The sequence below is a fragment of the Brachionichthys hirsutus genome, chromosome 7 (assembly GCF_040956055.1).
Source record: "Brachionichthys hirsutus isolate HB-005 chromosome 7, CSIRO-AGI_Bhir_v1, whole genome shotgun sequence".
In the NCBI taxonomy this organism is placed as follows: domain Eukaryota; kingdom Metazoa; phylum Chordata; class Actinopteri; order Lophiiformes; family Brachionichthyidae; genus Brachionichthys; species Brachionichthys hirsutus.
In genome coordinates, this window is record NC_090903.1 from 15,626,667 (window position 1) to 15,644,326 (window position 17,660).

General features: G+C 55.0%; 2 protein-coding genes across 2 annotated transcripts; both read left to right on the forward strand.

The window, feature by feature from the left end:
• The first annotated feature begins 335 nt into the window (after nucleotides 1-335).
• si:dkeyp-121d4.3 (zinc finger protein 318) lies at nucleotides 336-5,178 on the forward strand. The gene is made up of 3 exons (XM_068741296.1): nucleotides 336-1,475; nucleotides 1,592-1,700; nucleotides 4,496-5,178. Exons 1-3 carry the CDS (start codon nucleotides 345-347, stop codon nucleotides 5,095-5,097), a joined length of 1,842 nt encoding a protein of 613 aa, XP_068597397.1. The 5' UTR covers nucleotides 336-344; the 3' UTR covers nucleotides 5,098-5,178.
• Nucleotides 5,179-7,453: 2,275 nt separating this feature from the next.
• Nucleotides 7,454-17,127, forward strand: LOC137895496 (zinc finger protein 318-like). Its single transcript, XM_068740971.1, is given in 14 exon segments — nucleotides 7,454-7,630; nucleotides 7,712-7,821; nucleotides 9,468-10,176; nucleotides 10,250-11,102; nucleotides 11,105-11,336; nucleotides 11,465-11,552; nucleotides 11,637-11,736; nucleotides 12,043-12,335; nucleotides 12,825-13,004; nucleotides 13,101-13,194; nucleotides 13,513-13,631; nucleotides 13,810-13,854; nucleotides 13,856-15,029; nucleotides 15,576-17,127. Coding segments are annotated over 14 exon segments (5,376 nt in total). The 3' UTR covers nucleotides 16,778-17,127.
• Nucleotides 17,128-17,660: the final 533 nt, after the last annotated feature.

Sequence of the window (17,660 nt, forward strand, 5' to 3'; positions counted from 1 at the left end):
ATGGAAGTCATCGCTATGGCGACGCCGTCTACGCCGTTCATCCATCTACCAGCCAGCCTTACACCGATCGCTACGCTGTTTACGACGAACCCTATGACGACCGCGTGCACGACTCGCCACATGTGGAACGACCGTACGATGAGCAGTGTCAGCCTGCCAAGCCGAGCCAGCTCCCTGATGAGTCCCCGCCCGCCCATCGGTCACAACAGGATCCCGCTGCTTCCATCCAAAATGCTGTTTCCCCTTTCAGACCGCCGTCCCCGACATGCTCGCCTCCTAGAAGCCTTTCCCCCAAACGGCGGTCGCCTCAGCCTGAGAGACCGCCCCTTGATCGCTTCCTTGATATGCTCAATAAAAAGGTGGATGCTGAAAAGAAACCGGAGCCCGTTTATGTGGCCGATGACCTCCTGCCTCATGAGCGGGCGCTTCAGGATGGCAAAGGTTTCTCTCGGATTCTGGGAATGGCTCCCTCCGACCAACCCAGCAGCAGTCTAAGAGGGGGAGGAGAGAACAAACGGCCGGGTCCTCGACGGTCCTCACTGGAGCGGACGGACGAGGACTCCATGAGCAAGACGGAACACTACGACAAGATCCAGAATCTGCTCCGGACAATTGGCCTAAAGCTGACGACGGGAGAAGTGTCCAAACTGGCAAGCCAAGCTAACGAGATCTTCTGCGGCCCAAAGTCCTCGTCCACAGAAAGAGAAACGTTACCATCCCCAAGAGAAGAAGTGCAAATGGGTAGAACCGGTTCTGTCCAGGCGAATCGCGGTCTCGGCTGTTCCCCTGCCAGATCCTCGAGTTTAGAGCCACTCGGCAGACCGGCGGCCGCCTCGGAGTATGAAGAATTCCTGGACCAGCAAGAATTGGAGGCACTAAAGGAAGCGCAACACCTCCAGTGTCTCACCAAGATGATGCAGAGGAAGCCCTCCGTCTCTCCTCCTGCGCCTCCTCCTGCACGCTACAGTCATCCTCCCACACCAGCCAGTTCAACCCAAGGTCCAGCCCAGACCTCCACAGCCAGTCAACCTGCCCAGAGACTCGGATCGACAGCAGGACCCTCCCCCGGACCGCTTCCCAGGCCCCCCTCTGGTCCTCAACCCCAAACCCCTCCAGGGCCTCCACCTCGGCAATATCCTGGAGGATCTCCTTTCACTCAATCCTCCAGTTACCCGGTCTTCCCTTTCTTTGGCCGGGAATCTGTGGCCACTGCCCTCGACTCCAGCAGCCATTTAGCGCCCTCTGCAGGAACGCCGTCGGCATCGAGCTCTACAAGCGGCGGCCAGGCGGCCATCTCTACGACGGTGGCACGATGCCTGAAGGTCATTGAGACGGTCAAGTCTCTGAGTGTGCATCCACCAACCAAGCCAATCAAAACGGTTCAATTCAGTTTACCCAGAGAGTCGTCATCGATATCCCTTCCTCAGATGTCCTCCGGTACAGACGACGAGATAAAGATCAAGCAGAAGGAGAAGGTAGCGTCAGCGGTGCTGCTCGCAAAGCATCCGATGGGATTGTTGCGTTGTTCCGGTGTCAAATGTTCCGATGTTTCCTCGTAAGTCCTGACGTGGGATTTGTGTCCGTGTTGCAGCTGGATTTGTACAACCAGCGGGTTTTGGAAAAGAGGGACCAGTTGTTCCAGGAGAAGCTAGCCCGGAAGAAACTGGAGAAGAAAAAGGACGGCACTCCGATTCCACCAGGTATCGCGATTTGTTCGATTCCATTACCTTCATCATCAGCGTTCAGTGATGTCATAATCTCTGCATACTAATTCTTCAAACACATTTTCAGGTCGATTTGTTGCAGGTAAGAGAGGAAAATAGTTTTCTGTTTTGTTTGACTCGACTGGCGCTTTAAGCAGGTAGATGAAAACGAGAGCGAACCCAGTCGTGAAGATCTGGTAGAACCGTTGGGAAGACGGCGCCGTGGCCGCTAAGCCCGGTCGAGTTTTAACCTGAGTGGACGTTGACGTTTCGGCGTCCACTGTCCCGGAGGTTGATGCGTTTTGACTATGAGCCGTGTCCTTGAAAAACGGGGTACGTCCGCTTTGTTTTTTCTTCTCGCAGCATTTTTCAGATTTGTTAACGGAAGACGACGTGCGATTAAGAAATGAATGCGATGAAGTGAAAGAAGCGCTCCTACCTTTAAAGGTAAACGCGAGGACGCTAGAGACGGCTAATGTCGCAGCTCAGTCTTTGAAGACATTAAACATGATCGTTTTTAGATGAAATGTTTGGAAGTCAGGTGTCGGGGCTGCGAGTTTGATTCCCACCTGTCCCTTACTTTCTCTCCCCCATGCCCAGTCAGTGTTCCGCTGTCCTGTCTGATTAAAGGCTAAATGTCTCGTCCTCCGGATCGTTGTACACTTTGAAGATGTTTTTTTTTCTTCTGTTGGTTAGCTGTTAGCCCAACGCGTCGCTAGCTAGCCACTTCTATTCTTGTTTGCGGCGCCGTCCCACGAGGGGGGGGGGGTAAGGATGGAAACGTTTCATGTGCGTGGGGTGTCAGAAATCAGGTGTTCCAGCTATACCAGCTAAAGCTCATCCTACAGCTTCCAATGTGTGAAGCTAATGTTAGCCCAGGAGGCTAACAGCAAGATTTCAGTTCCATCTTGTAGCGGCCATCGGTCAAACTTATCAGCAGTGACGCAGTAAGTGTTCACCTTTATACCTGTAAACAGTAAAACGTCACCGTTTTATTTTAATGTTTTACACTTGCATTGTGTTCAAGCTAAATATTTCAGGCCCGACTGTGTCGTCAGGTTGGATCGTGAACTAGCTTGTTTTCTTCACTCGGTGTGACGCTAACATTTAGCCAAGGAAGCTAACACTGACAGTTAGCTTTCGTAAAATGTCGTGATTTTTCATTGATGATGATTATTTCAGAGCCAGGTGTGATTATTATATCGATGTAGAAGTCAGCTCAAATTAAATTTGCTCGATAACTGAATCGGAACGTTTTGTGGGCGCATTTCGGGGTTTTATAAAAAATAATTGCGGCTGTTTGGGGAAATTAAAGAGAGCTAGCAGTTAGTGCATTGTTAATGTAATCATGTTGATGTACCCATAAATATGGTAAGTAACTCTACTTAATGTTGATGTGAGTCCAGCTATTGATCTCATGGAGATTATTGATCCAGTAGTACGGAGCCGAAATCTTAAATATTCACACTTTAAATCAGTAGCGGTATGTAGCTAGTATTTTGAATATTAGTTTTCAATCTTCTGAATTTTAATACCTTTGATTCTGTGAGAATGTTAGCTTAGTGAGCTAACATATGGAGCTTTTAGCAGTAAGATTCAGTATTGAACTTCCTCATTTCGTCCATTTGAAATAGTCTGTGAGCTTTTAGCGTTCAGGTAGCGTTAGCATTCTCTGCTTCTCATCCGGTTCTGAGTTGGTACGGCTCCTCGGTTAGTTCTAAGTTCAAATGGATCCATGTGTCAGCGCTGGTCCACCCGAGCATGGAAACACGATGTCATCATCCGAATATGTCAAATAGCACATCAAGAAAGTCGGCGTGGAGGAGGAGTCTCTCGCTCGCCCACGACGGACACCGATCACTTCCTCTCTGACGCGCTTTTAAACCATGTGATCACGGCGAGCGTCGCCTCGACCTTTAAGCGTTGCTCAAGTTGAAGTTGATGCGTCGCGGCCTTCGCCCGCCGTCCTGGAAGTCGTTTAGCGGCGGGCTCTTGGGGATGTAACTCCGTCGCTACGTGAGGACCAGCCGTAACACCGAATGGCGTTTTTATTGTTCATGTTGACATTAACGTCCATTTCCTTTCTTGGAAACTTTTTGGCAGATTATTATTTTTTTAGCCGAGTAATTAAAATGGTAAAAAATGGAACTGCTGTTTTAACGAAATGTCGGATTCTTCATTTCCTTCCGTTTACTGTCGCTCGGGAGCCAACTTCACTGTAGAAGTCGCGTTATTGACGCAACGTTACTTTGTTAGAGATGAAGGTAGGTGATCATTTTAAACTCTTAATATCGACAATTGATCAGGCTCAGTGTTAAATTATTCAGCTGTAAAATGTATCAGCAGACGTTACCGACTGTTTCCCTGTAATCAGTCATGTTGACGTTTTACATCGATTGTTTTGTGGTCTAACAACAGTTAGAACATAAAAATCCTGACTGACTTTTCTTGGTGCCGTAATTGATTATTCCAGCCAATTAAATGATCGATGATGTGAGAAGTCACTGATAACTGTTATTACGGTCCAGTCAGCAAATCGGGCGTCAGCAGCCAGGACAGCGACTGTCGGGTTCAGACTGTTGGATGAACTGTTGTTAAATATTTGTGCTCAGAACACTCTTGGGTTTTGGTTCTGGACCGGGTCTCCTCGGAGGACGCAGGAAGACGATTTCTGCGCCAGCCAGGCTAATCTTTGTGAAACCGGTCCAGTCCAGTTGGTATCCTGGGATTAAGTTGTGCAACCGATCGGAGATCCGTAACTCACGCAAATATATTCTCCTGAAATGTTGTAGATGTTCCAGAAAACAAGCCGAGGAACGTGTGGATTTGTGGCCACTCGCTGGTGTACTGGGCGGAGTCGCGGGCCAAGTCTCCCGAGGTAGGTATGCAGCTGGGCATGGACCCCAGCAAGGTGCTCATCTGGTGGAAGGGCATCCAGGGCATGATGTGGCCTCAGCTCCTGCCCCAGCTGCACCAGTTAAAGGTCACCTGGCCCAACCCGGACGTACTCATCATGCACCTGGGCGGCAATGACCTGAGCACCGACAGCCCAACTGACCTGCTGGCATCTGTCAAGAAAGACCTGACGTCCATAAGGAGCATCTTCCCACAGTGCATCCTCGTGTGGTCCAACATCCTCCCTCGGAGGGTGTGGCGCCACTCAACCGACAGCCACGAAGTCGATCTCGTCCGATCGACGGTCAACCGCAGGATCCAAAACGTGCTCTCGGAGCTGGGCGGCGCGTCGCTGACCCACGAAAGCATCCGCTGCGGCGCAAACACGGGTCTGTACCGGTCCGACGGCGTCCATCTGTCCCCCAAAGGCATCGATGTGTTTAATCTCAACCTGCAGGATTTCCTGGAGAAGTGGGAAATGGTCTCAGAGAAATGTTAAGAGGTGTTGTGTTTTCATTTTGTAGCTCCGCCCGTTTAGTCCTGTCTGTACTGTCAGCTGTTTTTCAAGTATTAAACTTAATCAGATCATCTGATGTTTCTCATTCTTTTTCATTCCTCAAACATGATGTGAAACACGAGTCGGTTCAGTCCGGCTCTGAGGGGACTTTGTGTCGGCTGGTTTGGGTCTTCACTCCGGAGCTGATCTGTTGGGCGCTTTGCCGGTCGGTGTCTTCGTCCTGTCCGTCCGAGCGTTATTCATGTCATCCTAGTTTCCTGACAAACGAAGGAAACTGAAATAAAATAAGGCAGGAGGGTTTCACGAGTTCCCTTTATTACGACCTCGCCCTGACCCGATGCAGCTCCGGCAAGGTCGTGCAACCGTGCACAAGGTCACTGGACCCTGAAGTCGCTGATTGTGCTTCACAGCCAGCGAACCGTCCCAGCAGATAAAAGAAAAGGTGAAAACAAACCCAGTAAAACCTGCGAGTCAGAGCGACTTTGGAGCGTTTTGTTTTAGGAACAGGGACGAGGAACGGAGTCCAGGTCCTGGACCTGTTGGAGCCGACCAGGTGAGCGATCGCTCCGCAGCCCAGCTAGAGTTCAGGATTCAGCAGAGTTACAGATTGAGCCAGAAGCAAGAAGCCCTGATGACCCCCCCCCCCCCCCGTCATCAATAATGACGACAGCCAATCGCTGGACTGATAACGACGGTTCTGGTTAATGTCCTGATGAAAAGCCGCTCCGTCATCAAGAAGAAGAACGAAACATGAGCACGAAGGATAAAACAGAAGTTGGGAAGCTGCTTCAAATTAAAATAAAGACTTTGCAGTGATTTACAATTTATTTATTAAATGGAACTCAAAACGGTACAAAGACAACATTTAAAACTGAATCCTAGCTCGTCTGTAGCGCCTCGTCGTTAGCGTTTTAGCTGCTCTCGAGTCCGGGTTCATAATGACGACGATGGCCACAATGTTTCAAAGGCCTCCAGTGGGCGTGGCCGGGACTGCAGGTGGGTCCGTTGGGCCCCCTGCCGAACGTGCTTCCATTGTGTCGCTGAAATAATCCCGGCCGTCTCCCTGCTGGGCTGGGATTTGAACCGGTGACCCTACAGTTCCCAACCCACCGAGCCGCTGCTGCCCCGGATAATGGGTACCTGTGTGCAGGTGACCCGTCAGCACTAACGGGGTCCGATGAAGGCGGCGGTTCTGGTTCAGGTTCCTGTGCCTGGTGGACTCCGGCTTTGACAACTTGTTTTAAAACGTTGCCGTTACCGGGTCGATCCCAGCAGTCAACGGGCGAGAGGCGGGACACACCCTGGACAAGCCGCCAGTCAGCCACACACACTCACACCGCCGGGCAATTTGTTTTTGGTGTTGGGAGGAACCCGGAGAGAACCCGGGGAGAACCCGGGGAGAACCCACGCAGGCACGGGAAGAACACGCAAACTCCTCTCAGAATGGCCACAAGTCGGGTTCGAACCCGCGAACCTCGCTGGGCGCCCAGTAATATTCAGTATTTAGTCAATTGTAAATTTGAGAAAATATTCTTTTTGTGCCAATTTTCCTTCTGAGGCTTCCGGTCCAGCGGAGGAGGAGGAGGAGGAGGAGGAGGAGGAACGATGCTGATGATGGACCCCCTCCCTACACGCACACACGCACGCACACACACGCACACACACACATTACACGAGAGATGATAACGTCATGAAATGCAGCCTTGGTGGGAATTCTGAGAATTTAAAAGTTGGAAGTTTTCAAGAGTTTGTGGTAGAAATGTCTGTCCTCTCTGTCTCCACAGGCGACAGCTGGTCAGGAGAGACAGACGGGTCAGCGGTGAGACAGACGGGTCTGCAGTGAGACAGACGGGTCTTCAGTGAGACGGACGGGTCTGCAGTGATCGGTAATCCTCAGTGATGTAGATTTGTAAATTCTGTTTGATGGAATATTTTAATAAATATAAACATATGGATTTATCAGTGTCTGTGGTGTTCCTTTTTATTTAACAGAAGAATGTGGCTTTTATTCCAGAATATCTCCACTTGTCTATTTTAAATGTCAAACGTTTCGAAATTTGTCACGGAAAAGAAAATATTAAAATGTTTTCCAAAGTGAAGCAAGACTCCAGACGACGCACTATCCGGCCTGACCAGCAGGGGCGCTGCGGGAGCCGCATCAGCGCGCTGCCGCTGAACTGGGGCAGGAGAAGAAGAAGGAGAAGAAGAGGTTTGTGTTTCTGGAGAGAAGGATGCGAATCGGCTCTGAATCGGTTCTGTTGTTGATCCGGATTGGGAGTGAAGTCCGTCCCGGTTTCTGAACCGGAGCTGCGGGAACACGAACCGTCTCCGGTAGAACATGTATCACGGTCGGCCTCCGCCGCCCGCGAGGCCTTCACTTCCACCGGCCTACAGAGACGAGAAGATCCGGGCCAGACCTCCGGACCAGGTCCAACGGGACCCGTACCGCGGGCCTCCCCCGGGCTCAGGGAGTCACCGCCGCGGTGAGAAGTGGGTCGGAGGTCCGCCGAGAGAGGTGAGTCAGCCGGGCCGGAAGAGTTCCGGTTCTGGTCCGGTTCGGTCCAGTTGAGCGGAACTTCTGCTGGTGTCGTTGCAGCGGTCCCCCTCCCCCCGTAAACCGGCCCCCCTGGACCACAAGCTGGTCATCACCGTGGGGAACGAGCTGACGGAACCGTCTGGGCCCGCCCGGCTCCAGAACAGGTACGAGGTGGTGCTAAAGGTCCGTTTTAAAGAACCTGATGTTTGTACTTAATACAGGTAGAGATCATTTCAGGGGGGGGTCCTGAGCAGGAAGAGGTTTGGGTGGGAGGGGGAGGATTTAAAAAATATTTAGATTTAACACGGATCCAGAGAAGAGAACCAGAACCAGAGATTGAGATCAATAATTCATCAACCGGGTCATAATAGGGAGCATCCTGGGTCGCCCACCCGGCCCGCAAACTGTTTGTCCCGCCCACAGACCCCGCCCACCCGGCCCACAAACTGTTTGTCCCGCCCCCCTCAGGGAGGCGGTTCAGGACAATAAGAAGCAGCACAGCGAGGCTCAGGAACAGCTTCTTCCCCCGGGCTGTGAAAGCAGCCGTTCTGTGCCTGTCCCGCTGGGGACGCTCTGTCCCTGTCCCGCTGGGGACGCTCTGAGCCTGTCCCGCTGGGGACGCTCTGTCCCTGTCCCGCTGGGGACGCTCTGAGCCTGTCCCGCTGGGGACGCTCTGTCCCTGTCCCGCTGGGGACGCTCTGTGCCTGTCCCGCTGGGGACGCTCTGAGCCTGTCCCGCTGGGGACGCTCTGTCCCTGTCCCGCTGGGGACGCTCTGTGCCTGTCCCGCTGGGGACGCTCTGTCCCTGTCCCGCTGGGGACGCTCTGAGCCTGTCCCGCTGGGGACGCTCTGTCCCTGTCCCGCTGGGGACGCTCTGAGCCTGTCCCGCTGGGGACGCTCTGTCCCTGTCCCGCTGGGGACGCTCTGTGCCTGTCCCGCTGGGGACGCTCTGAGCCTGTCCCGCTGGGGACGCTCTGTCCCTGTCCCGCTGGGGACGCTCTGAGCCTGTCCCGCTGGGGACGCTCTGTCCCTGTCCCGCTGGGGACGCTCTGAGCCTGTCCCGCTGGGGACGCTCTGTCCCTGTCCCGCTGGGGACGCTCTGTGCCTGTCCCGCTGGGGACGCTCTGAGCCTGTCCCGCTGGGGACGCTCTGTCCCTGTCCCGCTGGGGACGCTCTGTGCCTGTCCCGCTGGGGACGCTCTGTCCCTGTCCCGCTGGGGACGCTCTGAGCCTGTCCCGCTGGGGACGCTCTGTCCCTGTCCCGCTGGGGACGCTCTGAGCCTGTCCCGCTGGGGACGCTCTGTCCCTGTCCCGCTGGGGACGCTCTGTGCCTGTCCCGCTGGGGACGCTCTGAGCCTGTCCCGCTGGGGACGCTCTGTCCCTGTCCCGCTGGGGACGCTCTGAGCCTGTCCCGCTGGGGACGCTCTGTCCCTGTCCCGCTGGGGACGCTCTGAGCCTGTCCCGCTGGGGACGCTCTGTCCCTGTCCCGCTGGGGACGCTCTGTGCCTGTCCCGCTGGGGACGCTCTGAGCCTGTCCCGCTGGGGACGCTCTGTCCCTGTCCCGCTGGGGACGCTCTGTGCCTGTCCCGCTGGGGACGCTCTGAGCCTGTCCCGCTGGGGACGCTCTGTCCCTGTCCCGCCGTGCTGCTGTTGCTGGATTCTCAGTCTCTCTGTGTATATTTTGTTGTTTCAGGAGAGATTTTGGTTTTTATGTTCCAATGTGTCCCTTCACACGGTTTTGTTATGTTAGCTAATTAGCATAATGATAATAAAGTGTCTCGAATAAAATCCAGTCCAGCTAAAACCAGTGTTTCCATGCAGAGGCTACCCTCCTCAGCCACAGTACGGGCGGAGCCGGAGTCCAGACCGGAGTCCGGAACGGAACCGGGCAAAGAGTCGGGGGCGCAGCCTGAGCCGGAGTCCGGACCGGAACCGGGCCAAGAGCCGCGGTCGGAGCAGGAGCCGGAGTCCAGACCGGAACCGGGCCAAGAGCCGCGGTCGGAGCCGGAGCCGGAGTCTGGACCGGAACCGGGCCAAGAGTCGGGGGCGCAGCCAGAGCCGGAGTCCGGACCGGAAGCGGGCCAAGAGCCGCGGTCGGAGCAGGAGCCGGAGTCTGGACCGGAATCGAGCCAAGAGTCGGGGGCGCAGCAAGAGCCGACCCCGCAGCCGGAGCCGGAGTCTGGACCGGAACCGGGCCAAGAGCCGCGGTTGGAGCAAGAGCCGACCCCGCAGCCCGAGTCCGGACCGGAACCGGGCCAGGAGCCGCGGTAGGAGCAGGAGTCGCTGCCGGAGCAAGTCCCGATCCAGGTCCAGGTCCAGAGGGCGGAGCAGAGGGCGGAGCCAGGCTCGCAGTAAGAGCCGTCAGAGGAGCAGCCGGAGCTCCAGCAGCAGCCACGACGAATCCAGGAAGGAGTTCCGAGAGCTGGAGACGGCGAGACGCAGGAAGGAGCTGGAGGAGACGCTGAGTCTGCCGACCAAATCCATCCTGAAGCGGCGCCACGACTCCGACGACTCGCCGTCACTCCGGGTAGGACCCGGGAGCAGCGATGATGTCACAGCCGGGCGATGAGGTCACGTTTCTGCTCCGTCTCTCCCTCCAGAGCTCCGACTCGCCCCGAGTTCTGGACGGATCCAACGTGTCCCAGGTGGCCGAGCAGCTGCTGCTGGCGGTCCGAGGCATGGAGCCGCACAGGGTGGCGTCGGTCCTGTCAGAACTGCAGTCCGGTCCACAGACGGCCCAGAACGCCGAGGTCAGAGAGATCCTCGCCCTGCTGGGGGGGCAGGCGGCCGGCGCCGAGAGGCGGGGAAAGACTTCGGACGACATCGATGACGAGGAGAGATTCCTGTACGGCGAGTCGGAGGAGCCCGACCCTCCGCCGGCGCCGGAGGCGGTCCGACACCACGGGCTGGATCTGTACGGAGACGTGACGGAGGAGGAGTTGTACGGAGACTACCCAGATGTTGCTCCGCCCCTTCAGGCGCAGGGGGGGGTGGACACGAGGTACGCGAGCCGGCCCACAATCACCCCCGATCAAAGCATTCGGGTCCAGGTGTCCAACCCCTGCTGTCCCCCGGGGGCGGAGCCGCTGGAGGCCGGCGAGCGTCAGGCGCTGGAGGAGTACGAGAAGCTCCAGGACCTGCTGAAGACCATCGGTTTGGACCTGGGCGTGGCCGAGATCAGCAAGATGGCTGCCAGGACCAAAGAGCGTCTCCACGGCAACAAGGCGCCTCCGAAGACACCCACGCGCCGCCGCCGGTACTCGTCTGACAGCTCGGGTGACAGGATTCCCGGGAGGCGGAGCCACAGCTCCAGTGGGAGGAGCCGTGGGCGGGGCGGCAGCTGGAGCAGCGACGACGGCTGCAGGAAGAGCTCGGCTCCGCCCACATCTCACCAAGACAGAGGCGTGAAAGAAACGCCACCACCCCCCTCGACCACGGTACCCTCCCCCTTCACGGGGGCGTGGCCTTACCCAGCTACCCCCCCCCACAGCTCCATGGCGTGATGCCCCCCAACTTCCCTCCCCCAGGTTACGGCCAATACGGAAACTACTTCCCCTACGTGCACCAGCAGTGGCCGCCCATGTACCCGCCCCCTAACATGGCCCCGCCCCCGCAGGAGCCCCCGCCCACTCTGCCCTTCAACAGTTCGGACCCTGAGGCGGGGGCCAAAGGTCAGTGTAAAACAGTGTCGACTTTTAAAGGAGAAGGAAGAGACGAGGTCAGGAGACGCCGGTCCCGGGGGCGGGACTGGGATCTGGATCCTGATTGGACGCCTCATTTCTGCTGCTGCTTGCGTCCTCAGGTTTGGTGAAGAGTCCCGTTCAGGACGGTGAGAAGAGACACGTCAGCAGCCGGGACAGGAGCGTGTCCGAGGAGGAGAACACCGAGAGCCAGAAGCAGAAGGTTGGTCCTCCTAAGCTCCTCCCACTGTGAGGATGGTGATGTCATCAGGTGAGGTCATCAGGTGAGCTGTTGTTGTGCGTTCAGGTTCTGGAGGAGAGAGAGAAGCTGAAGGAGGAGAGAGAGAACAGGATGAAGAAGAAGGAATATCTGATGAAGGAGCTGGAGGGACTCAGGAAGCACCAAGGTGGGTCAAGCAGAGCCTCGTCCGTCCGTCGTCCGTCCGTCATCCGACCAGCCAGGGTCAGGTGTGATGTCAGCAGGCAGGTACTGCAGGTCGTCTTCTCTCCAGTTCCTCCCGGGGATCCTGAGACGTTCCGGATCGACCCCGGAGTCTCCAGAACTCTGGAATAAACGTTCCCGGGGATCCTGAACGATCGTGATGATCGTTGATTGAACGTCGGCGCGTTTCCAGATTCTTCCTTCCTGCTGGACGGGAGCCGAGAGACGGGAAAGAGGCGCCAGCAGGTCTCAACATTCGTTGTGTTTCCAGGCGAGCTCCTGAGGAGGAAGCGGCGGGAGAAAGGAGGCCACAAGGACCCCCTCCTGCAGGAGATCAGCCACTTGCAGGAGGAGGTCATGATGCAGATCTCCAGTCTGCGCAAAGAGCACGAGGCGGCTGAGAAGAAGCGCAACGAGATCGATAAGGTGGCGCTCATCCTCGGCCTGAGTCCATCCGATCGGCCCCGCGGGACCGGCAAGCCGGCCGTGGAGCGGGAGGAAGCCCCGCCCCCAGAGGAGCAGGAGCAGGAGCAGGAGCAGGCAGCCAGCGGCTCGGTGATGAAGGTACGAACACCGGCGAGCTCGGCTGGTTCTCCTCCTCCACGGGGAGCTCCTCCCCCCGGAGGAGGAGGAGAACTGGAATCCGTTGCTTCCCGGGGGGGTCGATCCAACGGCCGAGTGGGAGCTGCTTTGGTTCGAACGTCTGACCGGTCCCGGGCTGAGCTGGTCCCGGGCTGAGCCGGTCCCGGGCTGAGCCGGTCCCGGTCCAGTAATCGGATCAAAGCTGATCCGTTTCACCGTGAATGTGTTTGTTGAACAAACGGCGTTCTTTACGGGCCGAGTCGAGCGTAAACGTTAAAGTGGCGTCGAGGCTTTTAGCCGTTGCGACCGCTCCGGCCGGATCCTCCCAGATTTGGTGTCGATCTCTTTGGTGGACTCCGGAACGTCGGGAAGGTGAGAGTCCTGAATGTCCGTCTTCGTGTTCTGACGATGGAACTCTGACTCCTGTTCCTCCATCCGGCCACGCTGACTCGCCGTCTTTGTTTCTGGCAGACCTCAGCGGTGCAGGCGCCGTTCAACCTGGCGGTCCTTGCCCCGGCCCCTCCCTCGGCCCCGCCCACCAATCCTTTTGAGTACTACGATGCTGGAAACCATTGGTGCAACGACTGTAACGTCACCTCCGGTTCCATGTTTGACTTTTTCACACACTTGCACAGCAAAACACACAAAAAGGTTTGAGCGTCCTTGTTTTTCGTCTTTGGGGTGGACATTGGTTTACGGCCCTTTATGTCTCTGGCCCTTCTGCTTCACTGCTTTGTCTTTTGGCAGACGTTGGACCCGTATGAGCGGCCCTGGGCTTCTCCTCCATCCAAAATGATCACGAACGCTGGGCCGGAAGAGAAGCTGACCAAACCTGCCAAAGGTACTTGTGCCGCCCCGGGGTACTTGTGCTGCCTCGGGGTACTTGTGCTGCCCCGAGGTACTTGTGCTGCATGAGGTACTTGCGCTGCCCCGGGGTACTTGCGCTGCCCCGGGGTACTTGCGCTGCCCCGGGGTACTTGCGCTGCCCCGGGGTACTTGTGCTGCCCGAGGTACCCCAGGTTTTCCCGCCTGTTTGCTTTTTAACCCTCTTGCGTCCTGGCAGGTTCTGGAGACGGCGCCGTTCTCCAGGTAAACAGTGATTGGTGGTTGCTCTCAGCGCTGTGTGGCCTGAAACCTCGCCCCCTGTGTTTGGCTGCAGGTTCAGAGTTCTTGCTGCCCGTCAGCGGATTCTTCTGTCTGCTCTGCAGAGACTTTTTCGGGGACGGCATCTGTGCAGAAGAGCACGTCACCACGCACGCTCACAACGAGAAATACAAGGTGTGTAGCTGAACAGAGACGCCTTCAGGTGGAGGACGTTTGTCCACCCTAACCCTCTGAGGGGGGTCAGGGTCAGATTGCTTCCAGGCTGAACCTGAACTCCAGCATGGGGTCAGTTTCTGTGTTCAGGTCAAAGGTCGTCCTCCTGATTCTGTCTGTTTCAATGCCTCCTTCTCAGAAACGAATGTACCAGAATCCCTTGTATGAACAGAGGAGGAACCTGGGACCGCCAGGCCGGACTGGCCTCGGACGCCATCGGGAAGAAACGCAAACATGAGGGGGACGAGAAACGAAACGGAGACAAGGAGGACAAGTCCAAACCGAGACAGGAGTTAAAGGACAAGGAGAGAAAGAGGGGAGGGGAGGACGATTTTAAAGGTCCCACAAACCTGGAAGAGGCGAAGCCTTCCTACAGGAAAAACAATGAGAAGTATGAATACGGCAAGAAGGAGGACAAATACCGGTACAGCAGAGAAGAGGAGGACAGAGATAAATACAGCAGAAGAGACGAGGAAGACAAACACACGCACAGCAAAGAGGACCGTCAGCTCCGGTACCGAAAGGGTGACGATAGCAGCCATGAGGAGCGTCCCAAATACGAGCCGAGAGCAGATGAGCACAAATCTAAATATGGTAAACACACAGACTCCAGATCCAAACACGACAACGGCCGGCATGAGAGGAGACCTACGGCTGACAAGGAAACGTTCAAACGGCTGGAGTCGGGTCAACCGGTAGAGAAGCCAGAGGACAGCAAGCCCCCACCCCCACCAAAGCCCTACGACCCCCCCAAAATCCTCTGTGGACCCAGTCCAGCAATGAGGGCCAAGCTCCGGAAACAGAGTCTGGAAGCCGGCAAGTCAGCACCTCCAGTCTCAAACTTTTCATTCGGAAAGTTTGCCTGGAAGAAAAGGGAGAACACTCTGGAAAAGGAGGCGCAGAAAGTTGCTGCAGAGTTCATCAAAGACGACGACGTGTCTGCGACGCAGAATCCCGTTTCAGCGCAGGAGCCTTTAGCCAGATCCATGGCTGTCGCTAAAGAGATAGCCGACAAACTGGGGGGCGAGTATACGGCGCCTCCTCCTTGGGTGACCGACGCCGCTAATCAAGGAAGGATCCGGCCCAACCTCCCTGGACCCACTGCAGTCCCGAGTAGGACAACCATGATGGGCAAACCTGCAACCCTGAATACCTTCCTTGCCATTAGAACCCAAAACACCAGTCAGCCAGGGCCTGCTCCAAAAGATGGACCAATATTCCCAGATCCTCCAACTCAAGCCATCAAACCCCCAAAGCCCAATTTACGAGCGCCGCCTCCTAAAGAGGGACCGGAATTCTCCGGTCCTCAAGCAAAGGTCCGGCATACATCGTTAGAAATGAAGTCTGAGCCACAGTTGGGTAAAACACCGTCATCAATGGCTGCACCAGCAGTTGACGGGTCCGAACCGGTTGAGACTAAACCTGTCCCACCAAGTTCCAAGCGGTTTGATGCTAAACCCACGGAGTGGGTTCCTAAACCTGTACCAGCTAAGGTTAAACCTATGAAGCCAGCTTCTAAAACTTCACCAGTCATTTCTAAACTAGTACCGCTTAATTCTGCACCGCCAGTTTCTAAACCAGTACCTTTCCTGCGTCCTTCTGCACCGCCAGTTTCTAAACCAGTACCTTTCCTGCTTTCTTCTGCACCGCCAGTTTCTAAACCAGTACCTTTCCTGGTTCCTTCTGAACCACCGGTTTCCAAACCAGTACCTTTCCTGCGTCCTTCTGCACCGCCAGTTTCTAAACCAGTACCTTTCCTGGTTCCTTCTGCGCCGCCAGTTTCTAAACCAGTGCCTTTCGTGGTTCCTTCTGCACCGCCGGTTTCCAAACCAGTACCTTTCCTGCGTCCTTCTGCACCGCCGGTTTCTAAACCAGTACCTTTCGTGGTTCCTTCTGCGCCGGCAGTTTCTAAACTTGCATCCAACACTCCCAAGCCTGTCGTATCCACGGCCCAACCTTCACAACCAGCAGTGGTGAAGATGGTGTCGGACGTTTCAGCTCCTGGTGTCCCCGAAAGTGAGCAAACTCACGCCGTGTTTGTCAAGCCCCCACCCTTCATGGCTCTCTGTAGTGGAACTCAGAAACCTGAGAAACTAAAGACCAACTTGGCTGCAGCCAAAGCCCAGGCCTTATTTGACATCTTCTACAGCAACGTTGGCCAATCTGGCATCTCCTCCATCACCAAACCGGCGACACACGACAGAGCCAAGAGCAGTGTCATCAGCGAAAGTCAACTTCCTACCCCCCAAGCACAAAAACTACAATCTCAGCATCACAATCTTCCTAACTTCAAACCAGCAGCTGTGGTCTGTTCTTCTCCGAGTCTTGAAACCCAACCAGAATCAGAGGTTCACCTTGCATCACTTTGGTCTAGCTCACATCCGCTACCTGAGGTCGCACCATCTGAAACAACTTCACAAAGAATCCAACCAGAACCCAATCCACCAGTCCAATCTGAGGCTCAACCCGGCAGCCAGTTCACGCCTCAAACTGGGCCTACAGAACAGAACCCAACCTGTCCAACACAGGCCCCACCCAAACCAAGTCCTCAAAACCAAATTGAGTCAGAACCTGAACCCCAGCGCGACCAGGACACGCTTCCCTTGTCTGTTCCTTCAAACCTGTTTAAGGGTCACGGAGGACAACAAAAGCATTCCTCAACTTCTGTGTCCGACACCCCCCTACAAATCGAATCTCAGTCTGGACCTGAGCAAGACCAGGACACCGAGCCCACATCCAATCCAGAGAACCATCCTGACACGGCTCCTAAACCTCAACCTAAACTATGCCCCAAAACTAGAGGCAAGACAACAAAGGACCCCCCCATTGGAGTCTATCCTGTTCGACAGACCAGATCCCAAACCAGATACCAGACCCGGCAGCAGCAGGAAATTCAGTCTGAAACTGAACTGAGTTCAGGAGATCCTGACACCGCAGCTTCTGACCTAAAGGGGCTGGACACATCAGATCCTGGCTCTGGATTGAAACCAGATGATAGTCCATGCAGTCAGGGGGACTCTTCCTGTATGGAGATCACCTCAGAGACCCTGAGCCTATCCCCAGAATTTACCTCTCTCGACTTCGAGACTGATTTTAACTTTGACTAGGAGCTGGGGGGGGGGGGGTTCTGTCCTATGTGTCCGGTCAGTGCACAAGACTTTCAGCCACAGGACCGAGGCAGCCCAAGGTCTGAGAGATGCTGACTGTCATGTGTTTGAAGTTCCAGATAACATCTCGAGTCTGAGGTCTCTCGTGGATCTTTGTCTTTTGTTTTTTTATCCCGTTGGGTCCAGTTAGTCTAGTTTTCGTTCCAATTTTGGACATTTTTGTTTAGTTATTTGTCATTTGTAGTTCTTGAAAACCAGATTTCAGACCTTTTGTTTGTCTTGCAACTGAGAGTAGTCTTCAATTGCTTCGAGTGCTTATTTTGGATGCAATAAAAAGGAAAATTCATCAAACCAAATTTTTATAACTCGAAAAATGCATTCTTCTATGGACCTTTCTTTTTGTTTTTGTGTTGCACAGCAACTTGGAATGAGGATAGTTCTGAGAACTCTGGACTCATTTTTGTGGGACGTTGCCCACTTTGCCCCCCCATTGTGTCCAGCTGTTACATCCACGTGATGCCGCTGTGGCGTCGTGATACTGCGTCTCGGTGAGGTATTTTTGTACCTCACCGACTACATGGTAGTTGTACTACACGTAGCTGACAGTATTACTCCACATACATGAAAATACTACTACATGTACATGACGGTACTAGTACTAAATTTAGTTGAGCTGATTTAGTAGCTAAATCATGTAGTCGTACTTATCCTGTATTACACGTACATGATATAGTACTACTACATGTACTTGACAGCACTACTTCAGTATCTTCAGGTTGGAGGTGTTTCGTTGCTGGGGAAGAGTCTTCGCCTTCAGTCAGCCTCAGCCACGCCACTAAACTTTCAGGCAACCAATCTAAATAAATCCTTCCATGGGTTGCTG